This window comes from Canis lupus, chromosome 2 (assembly GCF_048164855.1).
Source record: "Canis lupus baileyi chromosome 2, mCanLup2.hap1, whole genome shotgun sequence".
In the NCBI taxonomy this organism is placed as follows: domain Eukaryota; kingdom Metazoa; phylum Chordata; class Mammalia; order Carnivora; family Canidae; genus Canis; species Canis lupus.
Window position 1 is genome coordinate 27,703,491 of NC_132839.1, and position 22,021 is coordinate 27,725,511.

General features: G+C 39.6%; 1 protein-coding gene across 7 annotated transcripts in view; it reads right to left on the reverse strand.

The window, feature by feature from the left end:
- The window catches only part of FAM151B (family with sequence similarity 151 member B), a 32,579-nt gene extending 11,054 nt beyond the window's left edge, over positions 1 to 21,525 (reverse strand). For 4 of the 7 annotated variants that reach the window (XM_072793674.1, XM_072793666.1, XM_072793667.1 and 1 more), the window contains exons 1-4: positions 21,374 to 21,525; positions 13,730 to 13,855; positions 9,314 to 9,479; positions 3,217 to 3,434 (exon numbers count right to left, since the gene is read on the reverse strand). In XM_072793674.1, the coding sequence (XP_072649775.1) occupies positions 3,217 to 3,434; positions 9,314 to 9,479; positions 13,730 to 13,855; positions 21,374 to 21,398 (535 nt within the window). In that variant the 5' untranslated portion in view covers positions 21,399 to 21,525. Of the gene's footprint in view, positions 1 to 3,216; positions 3,435 to 9,313; positions 9,480 to 13,729; positions 13,856 to 18,395; positions 18,560 to 20,367; positions 20,644 to 21,373 lie in introns of all 7 variants that reach the window. The other 3 variants (XM_072793670.1, XM_072793672.1, XM_072793669.1) reach the window with 3 other exon arrangements.
- Positions 21,526 to 22,021: the final 496 nt, after the last annotated feature.

Sequence of the window (22,021 nt, forward strand, 5' to 3'; positions counted from 1 at the left end):
AAAATCAATTAAATAAAAAACTAAGTTAAATTACCTATAAGTAGGTAATTAATAGGTATTTTATAAAAATTTCCATTTGGATTCAGAGTGAATTACAATACCAGTTAATACATGAAAATATTTTTTTTAAGGATTTATTTATTTATGAGAGAGAGAGAGAGAGAGAAAGAGAGAGGCAGTGACACAGGCAGAGGAATAAGCGGGCTTCATGCCGGGAACCCCACACGGGACTTGATCCCGGGACTCAAGGATCGCGCCCTGGGCCAAAGGCAGGCACTAAACCGCTGAGCCACCCAGGGATCCCCACATGAAAATATTTTGAATAGAAAATACAGACAAAAAAATCAAGTCGAAAATCATGCCACAAGTGATCTAGAGCAAATTTAACAAAACACTAAAATATTAAAAAGGTTTTACTGATCTCTCGAGCACAAAAAAAAGCAAATTTTGACATTGTATTTATCTTAAAGATTCTAAGGATCTTCCCTTAGGTGTATTTGCCTCATTAATATTTTCTATAAACTTAGATTTTCCGGGGTGTCTGGTTGGCTCAGCTGGTTAAGTATCTGACTTCAACTCAGGTTATGATCTCAGGATTATGAGATTGAGCCCCTTGTCCGGCTCTGTGCTGGGCGTGGAGGCTGCTTAGGATTCTCTCTCTCCCTCTGCCTCTCCCCACCACTCTCATAAATAAATAAACAAACAAACAGCAATCTCTATCAAAAGCAGGCTGCAAAAAGTACTGGTCAATACAGGAATATTTTAAAGAAAGCCTATGTAAATAAGCTAGTTTAGCACCTAAACTCCTAATAATAAAAAAAGGGCAATGTTCTGCTTTCCTTGAAAATCTGAAAAACTGCATCTTTTTAATTAGAAAATAGGATTGCTAACAGTATATATATATATATATATATATATATATATATATATATATAAACTATATTTACATGACTATAAAATTATAAAGTCTTTTCCATTTTTTTTCAAAGATTTTATTTATTTATTAATGAGACACAGAGAGAGAGAGAGGCAGAGGCATAGGCAGAGGGAGAAGCAGGCTCCACGCAGGGAACCCAATGTGGGACTCGATCCTGGGTCTCCAGGATCATTCCCTGAGCCAAAGGCAACACACTTAACCGCTGAGGCACACAGGTGTCCCTAAACTCTTCTAAATCTGTGAAATAAGGGGTGCCTGGATGGTTCAGTTGTTTGGGCATCTGACTCTTGATTTCCACTTGGGTTGTAATCTCAGGGTTATGAGATCTGGCTCTGTGCTCAGTGAGGAATCTGCTTGGGATTCTCTCCCTCCTTGTACCTTTGCCCCTCCTCATACTCACATGCACTCTTTCACTCTCTCTCTCTAAAATAAATAAATATTAAAAAAAAAATCTATGAAATAAGAAGTAAGGAGGCATAAAGCACAGTAATGATAAGTGGCCAATGGAAGAAAAGTAGCATGGAAATACTTGATGTTATATCAAAATGACTTCAAAATCCAGATATGGTCTAATTCAGTTAAAGCCTGAGGTTGATCCAGAATTGTGACAAAAGGAGTTTAGAATCAGTAAAGAAGTTACTAAACTGTTTCTAGATTACCTTCTTTAAACACTTTGAATTATAAGCAATATTCTTTAATGAAACTATTAAAAATTAAAATGATTAAAAAATTAGAATTAAGTTAAAGCACACTATTTTTTTCTCTCAATCACATCAATTATTGGCCCATGGGGTTAGAACCTAAATGTTCTAGACTCTCCAGACAGCAGTTACTCTTATCTTATGTTGAACTAAAAGTTAACACCTAGGGACTCCTGGGTGGCTCAGTGGTTGAGTGTCTGCCTTCGGCTCATGGCATGATCTTGGGGTCCTGGGATCGAGTCACACACTGTGGGCTCCCTGCATGGAGCCTGCTTCTCCCTCTTCCTATGTCTCTGACTCTCTCTCTGTGTCTCTCATGAAGGAATGAATGAATGAATAACTAAATAAATAAATATACATATAAAAAAAAAGTTAACATCTATAAACAATAATTGCAGGGACACCTGGGTGGCTCAGTGGTTGAGTGCGTACCTTTGGCTCAGGGCATGATCCTGGAGTCCCAGGATCGAGTCCCACATTGGGCTTTCTGTATGGAACCTGCTTCTTCCTCTGCCTATGTCTCTGTCTCTCTGTGTGTCTCTCATGAATAAATAAATAAAATCTTAAAAAAAAATAAAAAATAAAAACAATAATTGCAAATTAGTGAAAAATGAATTCCCTGAACGCAGAATAAAGACTAACATCTCTATAGGTTCTAAATGCCTTCTTAGTTTATTTTTACCATCTGGACAGGTGCCTCAGAGCATCTGATTGCTTATGAGCTGTTTACCTAGAAATCACTGCCCAGGGATGTATGAAGAAATAGAAAGATGAATCCAAATAACATAATCAATTTCAACCAGGAAAAAGAAGCTTAATGTCAGGTCCTCCTGAAGCAGGTGAGAGGAAAGAAGGGATCCAGCTTACAGGAGAGTCTCATGGCCTCCCATTCCTCTGTTCACCCAGAGAGGAAACTAACTATTTACGGAGCCCCTTCAACTTCTATGGAGTACAACTTGTGCTCTTCAACCACACTCCCCCTACTTATGGCCTCACTTCACTAGAGAATTTTTTATTACTACCTCTTTATCTTTTATCTGACATAGGAAGTTTGCTCCAAGGAAAGAAAAAAATAAAAGAGTACAGAATGTTTTGCAAGTTCAAAGAGACCAACTGGGATTTGTTTAGTTTGTACAGGCAGCTTTGGTTATTTAGACTGCAAATTTCCCATCGAAGCCTGTTGACACAACGTCACCAACAAATGAAGTATCTATCTGAAATAAAAGAAAGAGGGACGCCTGGGTGGCTCAAACACTGAGTGTGTGCCTTTGGCTCAGGGTGTGATGCCGGGGTCCCGGGATCGAGTCCCACATTGGGCTCCTTGTGAGGAGCCTGCTTGTCCCTCTGCCTGTGTCTCTGCCTCTTTCTCTGTGTATCTCATGAATAAATAAAATCTTTAAAAAAAAAAAAGAAAGAAAAGAAAAGAGTCATAGAGATGCCTTTAAGGGTCAGACCTTTATCTCCATTAGGCTTTTATGCTATGAAAGAAGTTTTTCGTTTTGTATTTAAACATGTTATTTTTATATTTTGAGTAGATTTTAGTTTTACCAATAAGAAATACATCTTAAGAATTATTACCTTCATTGACTTTCTCAGGATGCCATCCTGTTGTCCAACCCAGGGAAAATGTCACATCTGGAAAGAAGGATGTCACCGTGTCTATAAAAGGTTTTGCATCCACTACCATGCTGTTTCCATTTGGGCCAGGAAGAATGTCAGCATTAATCCACACAGGACGTTTCAGATGCCTCTTCACATTTTCCAGGAGCATCATGGATGGTTCTACAGCTGCCAGACTAAAAACACAGTTGATGTCAATGAGACTTATTCCTAAAGTAAAAGTAAAAACTTCTTTTAGACTAGTGATTTCAGTGTTCTCAACTTCCTAATAAAAGTATAACATGATAATGCCTGAATTAAAGAAAATCAAAGATCACAGAGCACCAGAGCAGAAAGTTAACATATGTCAATATTTCAAAATGTTGATTTATACTTATTCATTAAGTACCTTAAAGGTTCTATAAATACATAAATAATGCCATTATTTGTAGACTGAGGTTTCAAAACTCAGTATTAGGAACATTTAGTATAAAACTATTTAAGAGGGATGCCTGGGTGGCTCAGCGGTTTAGCGCCTGCCTTTGGCTCAGGGCGTGATCTCGGGGTCCTAGGATCGAGTCCCACATTGGGCTCCCTGCATGGAGCCTGCTTCTCCCTCTACCTGTGTCTCTGCCTCTCTCTCTCTTTCTGAATAAATAAATAAAATCTTAAAAAATAATAATTTAAGAAAAGACAAAGATTCACTCATCAGAATGTACAAACAAGATTTAAAAATTAGATATACTAATTACCTAAAAATTCATATTTATGAAAATACCTAAAGTATACCCAAGCTCTGTGTCTCTAATATTGGTTCATGACCTCAAAGAAAAGAGCCTCTTTTCCTTCACGTATTCTTTTAAGTTTAGATGCATAAACATGTTTCTTTCTTTTTTTTTTTTTTAAGATTTTATTTATTTATTCATGACACACACACACACACACAGAGACAGAGGCACAGGCAGAGGGAGAAGCAGGCTCCATGCAGGGAGCCCGACGTGGGACTTGATCCCGGGACTCTAGGATCATGCTCTGGGCCAAAGGCAGGCACCAAACCACTGAGCCACCAAGGCGCCCCCATAAACATGTTTCTAAAACTGATTGCAAAAATCAAAATTATAACATCCTCTTAAAACTTTTATAAACTCCATTTTCATTTCATAAACATTTTTTCTGGAAATGAGAGACAACTATATTTTAGTTACTATTTAAATAAAAAGTAGTTTCAATCTTTCCTTTACATTTATTCTGAAATCTATAGATTTTGAAACAGTAAGGTTTTAAGCAGTCTACATAAATTTTATTTTTTTTTAAAGATTCATTTATTTGAGAGAGAGAGAGAGAGAGAGCAGGGGAAGGGCAGAAGGAGAAGGAGAGAGATAATCCTCAAGCAGACTCCATCCCAGGACCCTGAGATCATGATCTGAGCTGAAATCAAGAGTTGGATGTTTAATGATGGAGCTACCCAGGTGCTCCCATAAATTTTACTTCTTTTATTTTTAGATTTTATTTAGGGACACCTGAGTTGCTCAGTGGTTGAGCATCTGCCTTTGGCTCAGGGAGTGATCCCAGAGTCCTGGGATCGAGTCCCACATCGGGCTTCCTGCAGGGAGCCTGCTTCTCCCTCTGCCTGTGTCTCTGCCTCTCTCTCTGTGTGTCTCTCATGAATAAATAAAACCTTAAAAATTTTATTTATTTATTTATTTGAGACAGAGAGAGCAGAATGAGAGAGAACACAAGCATGGGGAAGGGCAGAGGGAGAGAGAAGCAGGCTCCCCACCGAGAAGAGAGCCCAATGCAGGGCTTGATTCCAGGACCCTCAGATCATGACCTGAGCTGAAGGCAGATGTTTAACCAACTGAGCCACCTGGGTGCTCCTAAATTTTACTTTTTAAAAATTCATACTTTACTGGACTACTATACTACTTATAATTCTAAAGATTACTTATTTATTTGGGAGAGAGAAAAAGAGAGAGAGCACAAGCAGGGGAATGCAGACAGAGACAAAAACAGGCTCCTCACTGAGCAAAAAGCCTAAAACAGGGCTCCATCACAGGACCCTGGGATAATGACCTGAGCCAAAGGCAGATGTTTAACCGACTAAGCCACCCAGGCACCCCATACTACTTATAATTCTGAATTTCTTCTGAACCTTTAAGGCCTAAATTTGATTCTAAGAAAATTAGCTTTTAGTGAATACTACAGTAGGAGGCTAAGATTCTGGGAGATGGCTGTTGGAGGGGAGAACATTCAGTACCCTCTCTTCACATTTCCATCTTTCTCTTAAAAGATTTTTTATTTATTCATGAGATACACAGAGAGAGAGGCAGAGACATAGGCAGAGGGAGAAGCAGGGAGCCCAATATGGGATTTGATCCCAGGACTCCAGGATCATGCCCGTAGCCAAAGGCAGACAATCACTGAACCACTCAAGTGTCCCAAACATTTCCATTTTTCTTAATGGATTCCAGTCCTCCTGCCTATGCTTCTACCACTCAACTCACTTCTTTCAGCCTCCTACTATAAGGAGAGAAATTGATAATCTCATTATTTACTGGTTCATATTTATCTGTGTGCAAGGATACTATTCATTAAAACTAGAAGAAACCAGCCTCCAGCCTCTCTTTCACTCCGCTTCCACGTATTGAGCTTTTTGTTCATTCTTTTCCCTCTGATATGGAGGCCTTAGATGTTAGTGGATTAATAAACGCTAATGCTAGACCTTGCAAATTTTAATTTTTTTTTTTTGCAAATTTTAATTTAGATAAAACAGATGCTGTCATTTCTCTCTCTCAAATGCCTTGATCAATATCAGTGCCATGTTAAAACCACAATTCTGAGATCTAGGACCCCCATTTTTGGTAGCAAGTAACTTGTAGCTGTGACTCCAAAGTTTGCCTGTCTGCACATCCTAGAGCAGCAGCCAAGGTCCTGTGGGGTTCTGCTCTTCACAGGTGGAACAGGAAGAAAACCTAAACTGATCAATGCATGTCTGCCACCAATGTCTCTTTCTCAAAAGAATTCTGACTTTTTTTTAAGATTTTATTTATTTATTCATGAAAGACAGACACACACACACACACACACACACACACACACAGGCAGAGACACAGGCAGAGGGAGAAGCAGACTCCATGGAGAGAGCCCCATGTGGGACTCGATCCATGGTCTCCAGGATCACGCCCTGGGCTGCAGGCGGCGCCAAACCGCTGCGCCACCGGGGCCGTCCACAATGTATTTATTTCAAAGAACAACATACCATGTTCCTAGCCTGGAACATGTAAAAAAATTATAAATATTACAAAATGACACATCCTTCCCAATTAATCTATTAATACCATGTAATTCTAACTAAAAATAGTAGCTGAACTATTGGGATTTAATCAGGATAAGAAGCTTCTGCACAGCAAAGGAAGCAATCAATAAAACTAAAAGGTAGCGTATAGGACGGGAGAAGATATTTACAAGTGACACATCAGATAAAGGGCTAACATCCAAGATCTATAAAGAACTTATCAAACTCCACACCCAAAAAACAAACAATCCAGTCATAAAATGGGCAGAAGACATGAACAGACATTTTTTCAATGTCTCCACAAGAAGACATACACATGGCCAACAAGCTATGTTTGAGAGAGAAAAAAGAAAAAATGCTTTACATCACTTGCCATCAGGGAAATACAAATCAAAACACAATGAGATACCATTTTACACCAGTGAGAATGGCTAAAATTAACAGGATAGGAAACAACAAATATTGGCAAGGATGTGGATAAAAGAGAACCCCCTTTTTTTTTTTTTTAAGATTTTATTTATTTATTCATGAGAAACACACACACACAGAGGCAGAGACACAGGCAGAGAGGGAAGCAGGCTCCATGCTGGGAGCCAGACATGGGATTTGATCTCGGGTCTCCAGGATCAGGCCCTGGGCTAAGGCAGCGCTAAGCCACCGAGCCACCCGGGCTGCCCAAAGACAACCTTCTTGCACTCTTGGTGAGAATGCAGGCTGGTGCAGCCACTCTGGAAACAGAGTGGAGGTTCCTTAAGAAGTTTAAAAATAGAGCTACACTATGACCCAGCAATTACACTAGTGGTTTTTTTATCCTAAAGATACGGATGTAGTGAAACGATGGGACACCTGCACCCCAATGTTCATAGCAGCCATGTCCACAATAGCCAAACTGTGGAAGGAGTCACGATGTCCTTCGATAGATGAATGGATAATGAAGATGTGGTCTATATACACAATGGAATATTACTCAGCCATCAGAAAGGATGAAGATCTACCATTTACACTGACGTGGATGGAATGGGAGGGTATTATGCCGAGTGAAATAAGTCAATTGGAGAAGAACAATTATCATATGGTTTCACTCATATGTGCAATATAAGAAATAGTGAAAGCGATCATAAGGGAAGGGGTGGAAACTGAGTGGGGAAAAATTAAGAGACAGGAAGACAAACCATGAGAGACTCCTAACTCTGGGAAACAAAGGGTTGTAGGAGGGGAAGTGGGTGTGGGGATGCGGTGACTGGGAGATGAGCACTAAGGAGGGCACACAATGAGATGAGCACTGGGTGTTACACTATATGTTGGCAAATTAAATTTAGATAAGATTAAAAATCTTTTAAAAAACCAATTCTTTCCTAGGAAAGAACATAAGCTTTGTTTTTATAGAATAGATTTTTTTTTTCCCTGAGAAGTTACTTGTAAGTCAAACTTCTGAGTATCATATGTATTTTCCTATTAACTTTGTTTAGAAATTGGGGATGATAAAATAAAAATCATAATTAAATTAGAATAAACTGTTTAAAATGACATTCTAAGGGAAACTCCAGATAAAATTTTAGTACTTAGTTATTATTTGTATACCAAACAAAATAATTTAGAGGCATAAAATAAGAACTAGTAAAATTTGACTAACAGGTCAACCAGCTACTTTTAACAGAGGTAGTGCAGGGTTCTGGTTCACAGTATGAACTCTCCAGCCAGGCTGGCAGATTTCCTAGAAACTATGTGACAACAAACAGTCTACTTTTTCCTCTCTACCTCTGTTCCCTCATCTGGAAAATGAAGATGATAGCAATAAGCTACCTCCTCGGGTTGTTATGAGGATTAAATGGACACATTCAGTGCTCTTAGAACAGTGCCTGACACACTCTCCTCTCCCTACTTTTTTTTTTTTTTTTTTTTTTTAAGAGGGGAAGTGGAGGTGTTAAGCAGAGGGAGAGGCAGAGAATCTTAAGCAGGTGCTACGCCCAGTTCTTAGCCCAATGTGGGGCTTGATTTCACAATCCTGAGATCATGACCTGAGCCAAAATTAAGAGTCTGATGCTTAATCGACTGAGCCACCCAGGTTCTCCTCAAACCACTTTTAATGAAAGTAGCATTTTAGGGACGTCTGGGTGGCTTAGTGGTTGGGCATCTGCCTTCGGCTCGGGTCGTGATCCCGGGATCCAGGATCGAGTCCTGCATCGGGCTCCCTGCGGAGAGCCTGCTTCTCCCTCTGTGTGTCTGCCTCTCTCTCTCTCTCTCTCTCTCTCAGCCTGTGTCTTTCATGAATAAATAAATTCATCTTAAAAAAAAAAAAAGAGTAGCATTTTAAATTTACCATTCTATTACCACAATGATCACTTATGATAAATTCCTTTATAAAAATAAGCTTAATTTTAGCTTCAAAGAGTTCCTAAGAAACAATTTAAGCAAACAACTCAATGGGTCTTAGGTCCCTTCTTGAAACATATTAGTTTGCAATTCCATTTTCAATTTAAAGTATGTTAGTTTTAAAAAAAAGTATGTCAGTCAAGCATAGATAATGAAGCTATTGATATTTTATTTCATTGTTACTCTGTAACAACAAAAAGACTGAAAATGTTTATACAAATACCTCTTGAAGGGATGCCTGGGTGGCTCAGCGGTTGGGCGTCTTTGGGCGTCTGCCTTTGGCTCGGGCGTGATCCTAGGATCCTAGGATTGAGCTCTGCATGGGGTTCCCTGCATGGAACCTGCTTCTCCCTCTGCCTGTGTCTCTGCCTCCCTCATGAATAGATGAATAAAATCTTAAACAAATACCTCTTGAAATCCAGCTTAATGCCTTTATTGCTTTTTATAACTTCAGTCAGCCATTCCTGTAAAGTATTATCACTATTTGTTTCAGGAGGATGGGCCATGATTGGTTGGCTATATTCTGATCCATCACTTGGAAGAAGAACATCGGCCTCTATCATGTGAGCAGTACCTGTCCAAATAAAAGAACTTAAGTTAATGCTAATAAAACAAGGACTACAGAAGATGTCATGTCCAGGAGCCTTTTGAGGAAGATAAAAACTGACATTTACTGAGTGACTATTAAGTACCAGGTACTGTAGTAGGCCTTTACAGGTTTGTTTCATACATGATCAAGTAAGTGAAGAGTTAAATGCCTTTCCATAGGACATCTTAAGCTGTTGTATAGTATTTAATTTCTTCCCAGTACATAGCAAAGTGAGTATAAAAGGAAAGATTAATAAGTGTCTGTTGAAGTTTCTGAGAATAAAAATAGTACTTTTTGCTTCGCACTCCTCAAATTAGAAACTATAGATATTTATTGCATATAGTCACACTTTTCCCAAAGTTGTTGCAAAAGCTTTTTTTTTTTACAAAAGCTTTTTTAAATATATTTTTTTTATTCTCAAAAAGTCTTAATCTTCAAAAAAAATTTCTTAATCTTTTTTACTGATATATTTTCTTTAATATGAATGTGTTTAAAATCCAAATGCAAAAATGTTGTAGGGATCCCTGGGTGGCGCAGCGGTTTGGCGCCTGCCTTTGGCCCAGGGCGCGATCCTGGAGACGCGGGATCGAATCCCACGTCAGGCTCCCGGTGCATGGAGCCTGCTTCTCCCTCTGCCTGTGTCTCTGCCTCTCTCTCTCTCTCTCTCTCTCTGTGACTATCATAAATAAATAAAATCTTTAAAAAAAAAAAAAAAAAAAATGTTGTAACATAAAATTACATAATATATAACAACTTCTGTAAACAACTTTGACTATTCTGAGATCTGGATGTGCTGACAGTGTGATGCTGTTATTTTTACATTGTTCCTCCTCTATTTTGTTTTCTTTCAATCATAGACATTGTTAAAAATGTAGTTTTACATGTTAATCAAATTTAAACATCTTTATTTATAATGAGTAAGGACAGGCAGGGCTAAGTAGGGAGAGATAGGTAGGGGGCCATGGAATCAGGCTCACAAAACAAAATCCCCAAAATGCTGAGATAAGAGAAACCAGAGATAAGGGAACAAACCAGACCACCCTGCCCCAGGTATGGGTGAAAAACGTAATTTTTTTTTTTTTTTTAAATCACCTGTGACTATCAAAGAATAACCAGACCCAAAAGGAAGCCATTAAGGATGGTATCAACAGTCCTTACTCTAACCAAGACATCACAAGAATGATAAGGCCACAAACTCCCTGGTCAGTTCTTTTTTTTTTTTTCTTTTTCTTTTTTAAATTTTTATTTATTTATGATAGACACACAGAGAGAGAGAGAGATAGAGAGGCAGAGACACAGGCAGAGGGAGAATCAGGCTCCATGTACCGGGAGCCTGACATGGGATTCGATCCCGGGTCTCCAGGATTGCGCCCTGGGCCAAAGGCAGGTGCTAAACCGCTGCACCACCCAGGGATCCCTCCCTGGTCAGTTCTTTTTTTTTTTTTTTTAATTTTTATTTATTTATGATAGTCACATCAGAGAGAGAGAGAGGCAGAGAGAGAAGCAGGCTCCATGCACCGGGAGCCCAACGTGGGATTCGATCCCAGGTCTCCAGGATCGCGCCCTGGGCCAAAGGCAGGCGCCAAACCGCTGCGCCACCCAGGGTTCCGTCCCTGGTCAGTTCTAAATAGATTACTGTCAGTGGAGGCCCACATTGGCAACCCTGTTGGGACCTGTGTGACTCCTGAGAGTTTTCTCTGTATTCTTGCTTAATAAACATCTGGTGCGGGATCCCTGGGTGGTGCACCCGCCACCGTCTCTCATGAATAAATAAAATCTTTTAAATAAACAAACAAACTTCTGTTGCTTTACTCACTCTCCTTTGTCTGCGAGATTCATTCGTTGACCCTGTGAGACAAACACCTAGCTTTCCCACTTCAATAATAGTTATACTAAATTTAAATATTCTAGGACAAATGAGATAAACCAATGAAATATAGCCTTTATGTCTCCAGGATCTTCTCTCCTTTCCTTTGGACTAAAAAGAAATTGCAAAACTAACCATGGCTGAAAAAAGGGATTTGTGAAGAGAATTCCCAAATATAAAATTTGGAGCTCTGGTTTTGCCTAATAGAATGTAAAAAGGACATTATCTGAAGACTAAGAAACCTCTGAAAACTTCCAGATCAACATCAGACCGTCAGCAATTGGAAAGGACTTTCCATTAACAATTTTAAAAATAAAGTTAAAAGTGAGGTATCCATATTTAATTAGATTATTTCTAATATAAGATTTTAGCATCATTATAAATTGTAAATTTTTAACAATTTTTTTCCAAATGTATATAATTGTTACATAAAATAAAATTTATTTTCTCTTTCAACTTTGTATCCTGAGATTTTCTAAACATACCCATGAATTGCAGTCATTTATCTGTAACAATCTTTTGATTTTCTATATACACAACTATATTGTCTGAAAGTAGTGTTTTTATTTCTTCCTTTTTTCCATTAAAAAAATTAACATACAATTTACAGACCATAAAATTCAGACTTTTAAAGTATACCATTCAGTGGTTCTTAAAAAATATTCAGGGGCGCCTGGGTGGCTCAGTGGTTGAGCTTCTTCTGCCTTCAGCTTAGGGCATGATCTTGGGGTCCTGGGATCGAGTCCCATATTGGGTTCCTTGCATGGAGCCTGCTTCTTCTGTCTCCTGTCTCTGCCTCTCTCTGTGTCTCTCATGAATAAATAAAGAAAATCTTAAAAAAAAAAAAAAAAAGGGATCCCTGGGTGGCGCAGCGGTTTAGCGCCTGCCTTTGGCCCAGGGTGCAATCCTGGAGACCCAGGATCGAATCCCACATCGGGCTCCCAGTGCATGGAGCCTGCTTCTCCCTCTGCCTGTGTCTCTGCCTCTCTATCTCTCTCTCTCTCTGTGTGACTATCATAAATAAATAAAAAAATTTAAAAGAAAATTCAGAAGGCTGTACAACCGCCACCAATACCTAATTCCAGAAAAATTTCATTATTCCAGAAAGAAATCTTGTACCCATTAGCATTTACTCCCTATTCTCTACTCCAGCCAGCTCCTGTCATCCACTAACCAACTTTTTCCTGAAGCTTTGCTTTTGCTAAAATTCACTTATTATATAATCACTGTGTGGTTATTATGTGCTAGGCACTGCTTTAGGTTATCAAAGATTCAATATTAAACCAAAGCTTCCTCTTTTTGAGGAGCAAAAAATAACAAAAAAAATATATATCTTTACAATAAAAATGTATTTTGATATACATTATCCAGATGCATAATTGAGTAGGATACAAAAGATGCACATATTTTTACAATAAAACTTAGGACTGAGGAATTTTCCTTGTTGTATCAAGTCACTTTGAGCTATGCCCTAGATCTCTCTGATGACACCATTTTAGTTTCCTGTGCTGCTGCATCCAACAGGGGTACTTCAAAGGAAAAGGCTGAAAAAAATACTACAATGTTCATCTATGATGAAGAAATACACACACACACACACACACACACACACACAGAGCCACACTCAATATATGTATATTATGTCTGTGTGAGTGTATTTTTTATACATATATATATATATATATATATATATATAATCTCTCTTTCTCTCTCTTCTAGCCTAAGCTTAAATACTACCCAAGGCAATTAATTATAAATTGGTATACAATGGCTTCATCCATCCATTCAGCAAATATTATTGAGCTTCTCTTTTTTTTTTTTTTTTTTGAGCTTCTCTTTAATACACTACGAAAGACACAAAAATATTTAAGACATACATTGATCTTAAAAATTTTACTCAAATTGGGACACCTGTGTGGTTCAGCAGTTGAGCATCTGCCTTTGGCTCAGAGCATGATCCCTGAGTTCCTCCAGGAATGAGTCCCTCATTGGGCTCCCTGCAAGGAGTCTGCTTCTCCCTCTCTCTAGGTCTCTGCTTCTCTCTGTCTCTCATGAATAAATAAAATCTTTAAAAAACAATTTTTTACTCAAATCACCGTAGTATATAAGCAAGTATAATAATATATTGAGACTTTCAAATAGACACAGAAAAGGCAAATCACTTCTGGAAAATAAGAAAATTCTTCCATTATGGAAATCTGTTCATTTTATAAAGAAAATGAGATCTTTTAATAAAAATGTTTATATCAGCCTAGAATTTACACTTTGATCATCTAAGCCTTTGATACCTGCAAATATGCCCAGATATCAAAGAAGAGTTGAATTAATGTATTATCCAGTGTATATACAAGAAATTATATTGACTTACTTTTCAGTGCTTCATTCACTTGTGCCTTGTGATTAGCTGCATGATACCAGATGATTTCAGCACCATCTTCTGTTGTGATCTGGTTATTTCTCAGAAAATATTCTAGTATATTTTCACTCCAAGATCCTAAAACAACATTTATATTAAAAAGAATGGATTGTTTTTATGGGGCAAACATTTTAAAGTAACAATGGGCAGAGCGGGCAGCGCAGGTGGCTCAGCGGTTTAGAGCCGCCTTCAGCCCAGGGCGTGATCCTGGAGACCCAGGATCTAGTCCCACATCGGGCTCCCTGCATGGAGCCTGCTTTTCCCTCTGCCTGCGTCTCTGTCTCTCTGTGTGTGTGTGTGTCATGAATAAATAAATAAAATCTTAAAAAAAAAAAAAAAAAAAACAATGGCCAGAGCATATTATGGGGGAGAATAATAAAGTAATTAAACTGGGAATAATTGAGAACAAGCATTATGACGTGGGAGGTGTGTGTGTGTGTGTGTGTATATACACACACACACAAACATGCTATATATAACTAATAATTAGTAAGCATATAGGAGAGTCTGTCTGAAACTCAGAAGCCATGAGGAAGTAAGGAGAAAGAAAAAGATAAGGTACGAAGCAGGTATTTAAAGCAAGATTTTTCACATGATATCCTCCCCAATCCTGGACCATAAGTTAGTAAAATGTATGTGAAGTCCTATTAAAAACTACATTAAAGCTTTTTAAAGTTTGTGCAACTTGTTTTCTCCATCTGAGGCCCCATTCTATATTATTAACAATTTAGAATCTTAAATGACACATGTAAGTATATTCACCTTTGGATTATGAATCTCAACAACGTTTATATGAGTAAATAAACTTCTGAATTAGTAATTATAGATTTACCTAGTATGTACAAATATACATAATTCCCTTACCAATCAACTACTTTTTGGCTTACCAGATTTTTCTTAATTAAGCATTAAAATACGTGAGTTAATCAAGACTAAAATACTTGAACAGAAGTCTACTCCATACTATGTCATATCCCAATAAAACAATGAAAAAAATTACATAATTCTTGTTTATTCATTTAAAACATTTTAGTGTCTATCAATTGGTTGCAAATTCCTTATGCATGAGATTATGTCTTCTGTTAATTATTAACTCTACCTAATGACTGATAAATCTAAAAATGGCCAGCAGAAACTGCTGATAAGACATTGAGAAAAAGTAAATTTTGATTAAAGAATGGAGGGATATACAAAGAGAACTTCTAACCAACATGCATGGAATTTAGCAACCACTCTGAAATATTGGGCTACAGAACAGAAGTGAGAGTTAGCTGTAGCATCCACTATAGCCCAGAAAACATGGCTCTATTAGCATATGCAACAGTCACAGACCATTCAGACTCAAATGAAAATACATTTTTTATATATTTGAGTTAGGCATTTAAATTTTTTAAATTATTTTTTTAAAAGATGTATTTATCGGGCAGCCCCGGTGGCACAGCGGTTTGGTGCCGCCTGCAGCCTGGGGTGTGATCCTGGAGACCCAGGATCGGGTCCCACGTCAGGCTCCCTGCATGGAGCCTGCTTCTCCCTCTGCCTGTGTCTCTGCCTCTCTCTGTGTGTCTATGAATAAATAAATAAAATCTTTAAAAATAACTAACTAACTAACTAACTAAATAAATAAATAGGTTATTTATTTATTTATTCATGAGAGACAGAGAGAGAGGCAGAGACATAGGCAGAGGGAGAAGCAGGCTCCCTCTGGGGAGCCAATGCAGGACTTGATCCTGGATCCCAGGATCATGCCCTGAGTCAAAGGCAAATGCTCAACTGCTGAGCCACCCAGGTGTCCTGAGTTAGGCATTTTTAGAAGGCGCATTAATTATAGGCTAAAACAGAAATGTCCAACAGTGGGAAAATAATTAAAACATAGTATATCTTCATGATAAAATATATGACTGCTATGGCTGTTAAAAAAGTTTTTAAGATATATCAAAAGCCTCACAAAAATGGCTATCACGCATGTAATTACAAAAACACTAAAAGTTAATTGTGCATATTGGATGTCTGTGGCACCTTTCAAAATTTTAGAAGGGCAACTTACAAATTAACAATAAAAAACCCTAATTCCAGCAATTAAAAACATTTGAAGTAAAAAGTTCTCTTTGCCCTAATAATGGATGTAATTGTTACCTTAGACTTAGTCACAACTGTATATGAATTTAAGAAGTCTGCAATTACCTGTGACCTAGCATATTATTACTATTTTAGCTAGGCTATAACTGAAAATAGGGCCAAGAGAAAGGCAAAATTGTTTCAATTTTTTAAAAATTAGTGTACTTTTTCAGGAAGCAGTTTTAGACTTACAAAGATATGCCCTCCCCTATTTTTTATATCTTTTTGAGGTAATGAAAATATTTTAAAATGGATTGTAGTGATGCTTCCACAACTCTGATATGCTAAAAACCACGATATTATATGCTTTATTTTTTATTTTTAAAGACTTTGTTTATTCATGAGAGACAGAGAAGCAAAGACATAGGCAGAGGGAAGCAGGCTCCCTTTGGCAACCCCAATGTGGGACTCCATCCCAGGATCCCAGGATCATGCCCTGAGCTGAAGGCTGATGCTCAATCACTGAGCCATCCAGGCACCCCTATTATATGCTTCAAATAAGTGAATTGTATGGTATGGAAATTATATCTTAATAGTTTTTTAAAAGATAATGGTAAAAAAAATTTACCCTTTGACTCAGAAATTCCACTTTCATAAACTTATCCCATAGACAGATATGCTCATATATGGGAAATGACACATCTGATACAAGGAGATTTACTGACATTGTAACAGCATGAGTGAAAAGAAACTAAATATCCATCAACTATGGATTCATTAAATAAATTATGATACATTCATGCAATGGAATATTATGCAGCCATTAAAAAGAATGAGGCAAATCCATATGTACTGATATAATCTCAAAGATATGTTAAGTGGAGAAAAAGCACAGTGGGAACAATATGAATGGGTACTATGGCAGGAAGAATAATGACCCCCCAAAGATGTCCATGTCCTAATTCCTGTAAACTGTGAATATGTTACATTTCATAGCAAGGGGAATTTAGGAGACAAACAGAATAAAGGTTGCTACTCAGTTGACTTTGGGGTGGGGAAGAGTAGCTTGGATTACACAGGTGGGCCCGGTGAATCACAAGATCCTTATAAGTGAAAAAGAGAGGCAGGAGAGTCAGTGTCAGAGTGATGCAATGTGAGAAGGACTGGACCAGCCACTGGTGGTTCTGAACATGGAGGAAGAGACCATAAGCCAAAGAACTCAGGCATCCGAGAGGATGGAAAAGACAAAAATATGGATTCTCTCCTAGAGCCCCCAGAAGGAATGCAATCATGCTGCCACTTTGATTTTAGGTCAGTGAGACTATTTCAGACTTCTGACCTACGGATCTATAAGGTAATAAATTTGTGTTGTTCTAGCAACTAAAAGCTAATGCTCTGAAAAAAGTAGTTTGTATATTAAAAAAAAAGGGGGGGGGGGACCAAGGAAGATATATAGCATATGGTGGCATGTGTACTATGTTCTTAAAAGTTAGTGCTGTTAGTGTCAACCAAGAGAAGAGCCAGAACTGAAATAAAAGCATTTAGTTGGGGTCTGAGAATTGCAATTCAGGGAGGTTTTAAAAAAAAAAAAAAAAAACACAAAGCAAAAAAAAAAAAAAAAAACAACTCAAAGTCAGGGGCTTTTATTTTTTTCTTTTTTAAAAGAATTTATTTATTTATGAGAGACACAGAGAGAGAGAGGCAAGACACAGGCAGAAGGAGAAGCAGGCTCCATGCAGGGAGCTCCATGTGGGACTCGATACCGAGACTCCAGGATCATGCCCTGGGCTGAAGGCAGGTGCTAAACTGCTGAGCCACCCGGGGTGCCCAGTCAGGGGCTTTTAAAGACAAACAATGTTTCTATATGTTGTGTACCAAAAATTTTATCTGATGTTGGTAGCAGAAAACTGATCTTAGCCAAGCATGATTGGTTGCTAAGGCTACCACTAAGAAAAAGTCTGTTACTGCAGTAAGTTGCAGGTGTTTGTGCAGAGTCCTTGGAATGTTTGCACTTTGGCCCAGTTCAAAAATTCATGGTTCTACCTGGTGAGAATGTGCATAAGGCCTTCCTCCTTAATAGCCTTCTGGCTCCATTTTAAAACCTCTTAAGATAAGTTAACCCATTTTATTTTACCACTCACATTAGAAAATATATCAAAAAGTTACTATTGGCATTCTGTGTACTTTCTTTTCCTACTTCGATATACATTTTACAAATGTTCTAAAATGAGCATGTATTATGTTTACAATCAGGAAAACACTTAAGCTGAAAAAAGAATATGTCACCAAACCTGTCTAATGTGACTACTTAGGTTTTTATAAAAGGTACTCTGGGATCCCTGGGTGGCGCAGCGGTTTGGCGCCTGCCTTTGGCCCAGGGCGCGATCCTGGAGACCCGGGATCGAATCCCACATCGGGCTCCCGGTGCATGGAGCCTGCTTCTCCCTCTGCCTGTGTCTCTGCAGCTCTCTCTCTCTCTGTGTGACTATCATAAATAATTTTAAAAAATAAATAAATAAATAAAAAAGAAAAAAATTAAAAAAAAAATAAAAGGTACTCTAACCTTCTGGGGGCCCCTGGGTGGCTCAGTCACTTAAACATTCGATTCTTGATTTCAGCTCAAGTCATGATTTCAGGGTCCTCAGATCCAGCCCTGGCTCCTCGCTCAGCAGGATGTCTGATTCTCTTCCTCCCCCACCCCATCACTCTCAAATAAATAAATAAATCCTAAAAGAGAGAGAGAGAGAGAGAGAGAGAGAGAGAGACTGTCTCCTTCTGGAGTAGAACCGCCTAGTTTAAAATACCTCCCAACTCTGGGGACAAGTGAAAGGGACACAGTAGATACCAACTTCCAAAAGCTATATAACAAAAAGCTGGAATAATGGTTCGCCACATCCCTTTGTCTTTATTTCTCACTCTCACCCAATTTCAAGAGAAACCGAACTGCCAAAACTATTCTCTATTTGATCTACTGAAATTATAGATCAAGTAAATGTCACTTTCAACCATGACCCCAAGACACAATATTCCTTCCTCCTTACCACTCCTTTCCAAAATCATACTGGAATTACTAGCTATGCACTAAGACAACAAAAGTAAATAAAAAGTATACAGGTTGGGAAAAGAAGATAGAAGTCTTTGTTTACAGATGACATGACTGTTTATGCAAAGAATCTGAAAGAATCAACACAAAACCTCCCAGGATTAATAAGTGATTGTTGCAAGCTTGAAGGATACAAGGTTAATATATAAGTCAATTGTCTTTCTACTTACCAGCAAAAAAACAACTGGAATTTGAGATGAAACACACAATATCATTTACATTAGCACCCAAAAAGCCAAAAATACCTAGGTATAAATCTAACAAAATATGTACAAGATCTATAAAAGGACAACCACAGAACTCTGATAAATGAAATCAAAGAACTAGAGACATTCCATGTTCATGGATAGAAAGACTTTTTTTTTTTTTGGTAGATAGAAAGACTTTATATTGTCAAGATGCCAGTTCTTCTGATTTCATTTACAGATTCAAGCAAACACAATCAAAATCCCACTAAGTTATTTTATAGATATTGAGAAACTGATTCTAAAGTTTATATGGAGGGCACAAAACCCAGACTAGCCAACACAATCCTGAGGGAGAATAACAAAGAGGTGACACTACCCAACGTTAAGACTTACAAAGCTACAGTAACCAAGGCAGGGCAGTACTGGTGAAAAAACAGACAAAGAGATCAGTGGAATACAACAGGGAGCCCTCAAGTAAATGCCCTGTAAAGAGGGTCAATTGATCTTTGATAGGGACACCTGGGTGGCTCAGCAGCTGAGCACCTGCCTTTGGCCCAGGGCATGATCCTAGGATCCTAGGATCCTGGGATCGAGTCCCATCCCACATTGGGCTCCCTGCAGGGAGCTTGCTTCTTCTTATGCCTGTGTCTCTGCCTTTCTGTGTGTGTGTGTCTCTCATAAACAAATAAGTAAATTCTTAAAAAAAAAAAAAAAAATCTTTGACAAAGGAACAAAGGCAATAGAATAAAGACAATCTTTGTTAACAATAATGTTGGAACAAGTGGACATCCACACGGAAAACAATGAATCTGAAACAGACCTTACATCCTTCACAAAAATTAAATGCAAAATCTAAAACTCCTAGAATATAGGAGAAAACCTAGATGACCTCAGATGTGGTGATGACTTTTTTGATAGAGCAGCAAGGCACCATCCAGGAAAGAAAGACTGGGTAAGCTGGACTTCATTAAAATGAAAAAACTTCTACTCTACAAAAGACAATATCAAGAAAATGAAGAGGCCAGCCACAGACTAGCAGAAAATATTTGCAACAGACACAGCTGATATTGAATACAATATACAAAGAACACTTATAAGCCAACAACGAGAAAATAAACAACTTGGATCTTAAAAATGGGCCAATGACTTTATCAGCAAATATAAAGAGATGGCAAGTATTTGAAAAAGTGCTGCACATGATATGTCATCAGAGAAACACAGAACGATGAGGCACAACAACCCACCTATTAGAATGGCCAAAATCTGAGACACTGACAACACCAAACGCTGGTGGGAGCAGAGCAACAGGAATTCTCATTTACTGTTGGTGGGAACGCAAAATGCTGCGGCCACTTGAAAAGACAGGCAGTTTCGGGGGCATCCCGGGTGTCTCAGAGGTTTAGGGCCGCCTGCGGCCCAGGGCGTGACCCCGGGGTCACGGGATCCAGTCCCGCGTCGGGCTCCCCGCATTGGAGCCTGCTCTTCCCCCGGCCTCTGCCTCTGCCTCTCTCTCTGTGTCTCTAATAAAGAAATAAAATCTTTAAAATAAAAGACAGGCAGTTCCTTCTAGAACTAAACATACCCTTACCATACAATCCAACAATGGTGCTCCTTGATATTCACCCAAAGGAGCTGAAAAGTTAAATCCACAGAAAAGCCTGCGCATGGACGTTTGCAGGCGCTTTACCCCTAAGTGCCAGAAATTAGCAGCAACCACGAGGTCTCTGAATGGGTGAAGAGGTAAATCGACCTTGGCGCATCCAGACAACCGAGCAGGAATATTACCCGGTGCTGAAAGGAGGGGAGCTCTCAGGTCGTGAAGAACCTCGAAGGCACGGGGTTAGGGGGCAGAAGCGCATCTGAAGAGGCTACTGCCGCCTGCAGCCGGAGGACATCCCGGAGGAGGCCGAAGAGGTGGGGACGCCGCGCGACCCGCACCTGTCTACACCCGAGGGCCGTACACTATCAGCCGGGCGCCCTAAGGGAGACCAAGCGCTGCGATTCGCGGCCAGTGGGAAACGCTGGGGAAGCGTCCACCTAGGCTACGGGGGGAGTCTCTGGGTCCTCCCGCTCAGGCTTCCTATGAACCCAAAACTACCCTAAGAAAAAGAAAGAAAGCATTCCCTTTCGAAAAGGGCCCGATGCCCTTGCCCTTCGCGGCCGCCCGCGCAGCCGCCCCAGCGCCCCCACCCGAGCCTGCGGGCCAAGGCCTGCCGCCCACCGGGCCCCGACGGCGGGGTCCGCGCTTACCCGGAACCCCCGCGGCCGCTGTCATGGCGCCGGGCCGTGGGCCGCCGCGGCTGCCCTCCGGGCGGCTGGAAAGCCTGCAGACCCGACTCCGCCGCCGCCCGCGGCCCCCGCCCGCGGCCCCCGCCACTTGCAGGGCGGCGGCTTCCGGACGGCGGTGCGCACGCGCGGGGCGGAGCCCGAGTCCGGAGCGCGCCGTCGGGGGCCGCTTCCGCCGCCCAAGTGTCGCGGGAATTGCTCGGGCGAGAGCGGGCGCGGGGGGCGGTGCGATGTGCTTCCCGGGCTCGGGGGTATCGTCCCTTTTTTATTTTATTTTATTTTATTTTATTTTTTTAATTTATTTTTTTATTGGTGTTCAATTTACTAACATACAGAATAACCCCCAGTGCCCGTCACCCATTCACTCCCACCCCCCGCCCTTCTCCCCTTCCACCACCCCTAGTTCGTTTCCCAGAGTTAGCAGTCTTTACGTTCTGTCTCCCTTTCCGATATTTCCCACACATTTCTTCTCCCTTCCCTTATATTCCCTTTCACTATTATTTATATTCCCCAAATGAATGAGAACATATAATGTTTGTCCTTCTCCGACTGACTTACTTCACTCAGCATAATACCCTCCAGTTCCATCCACGTTGAAGCAAATGGTGGGTA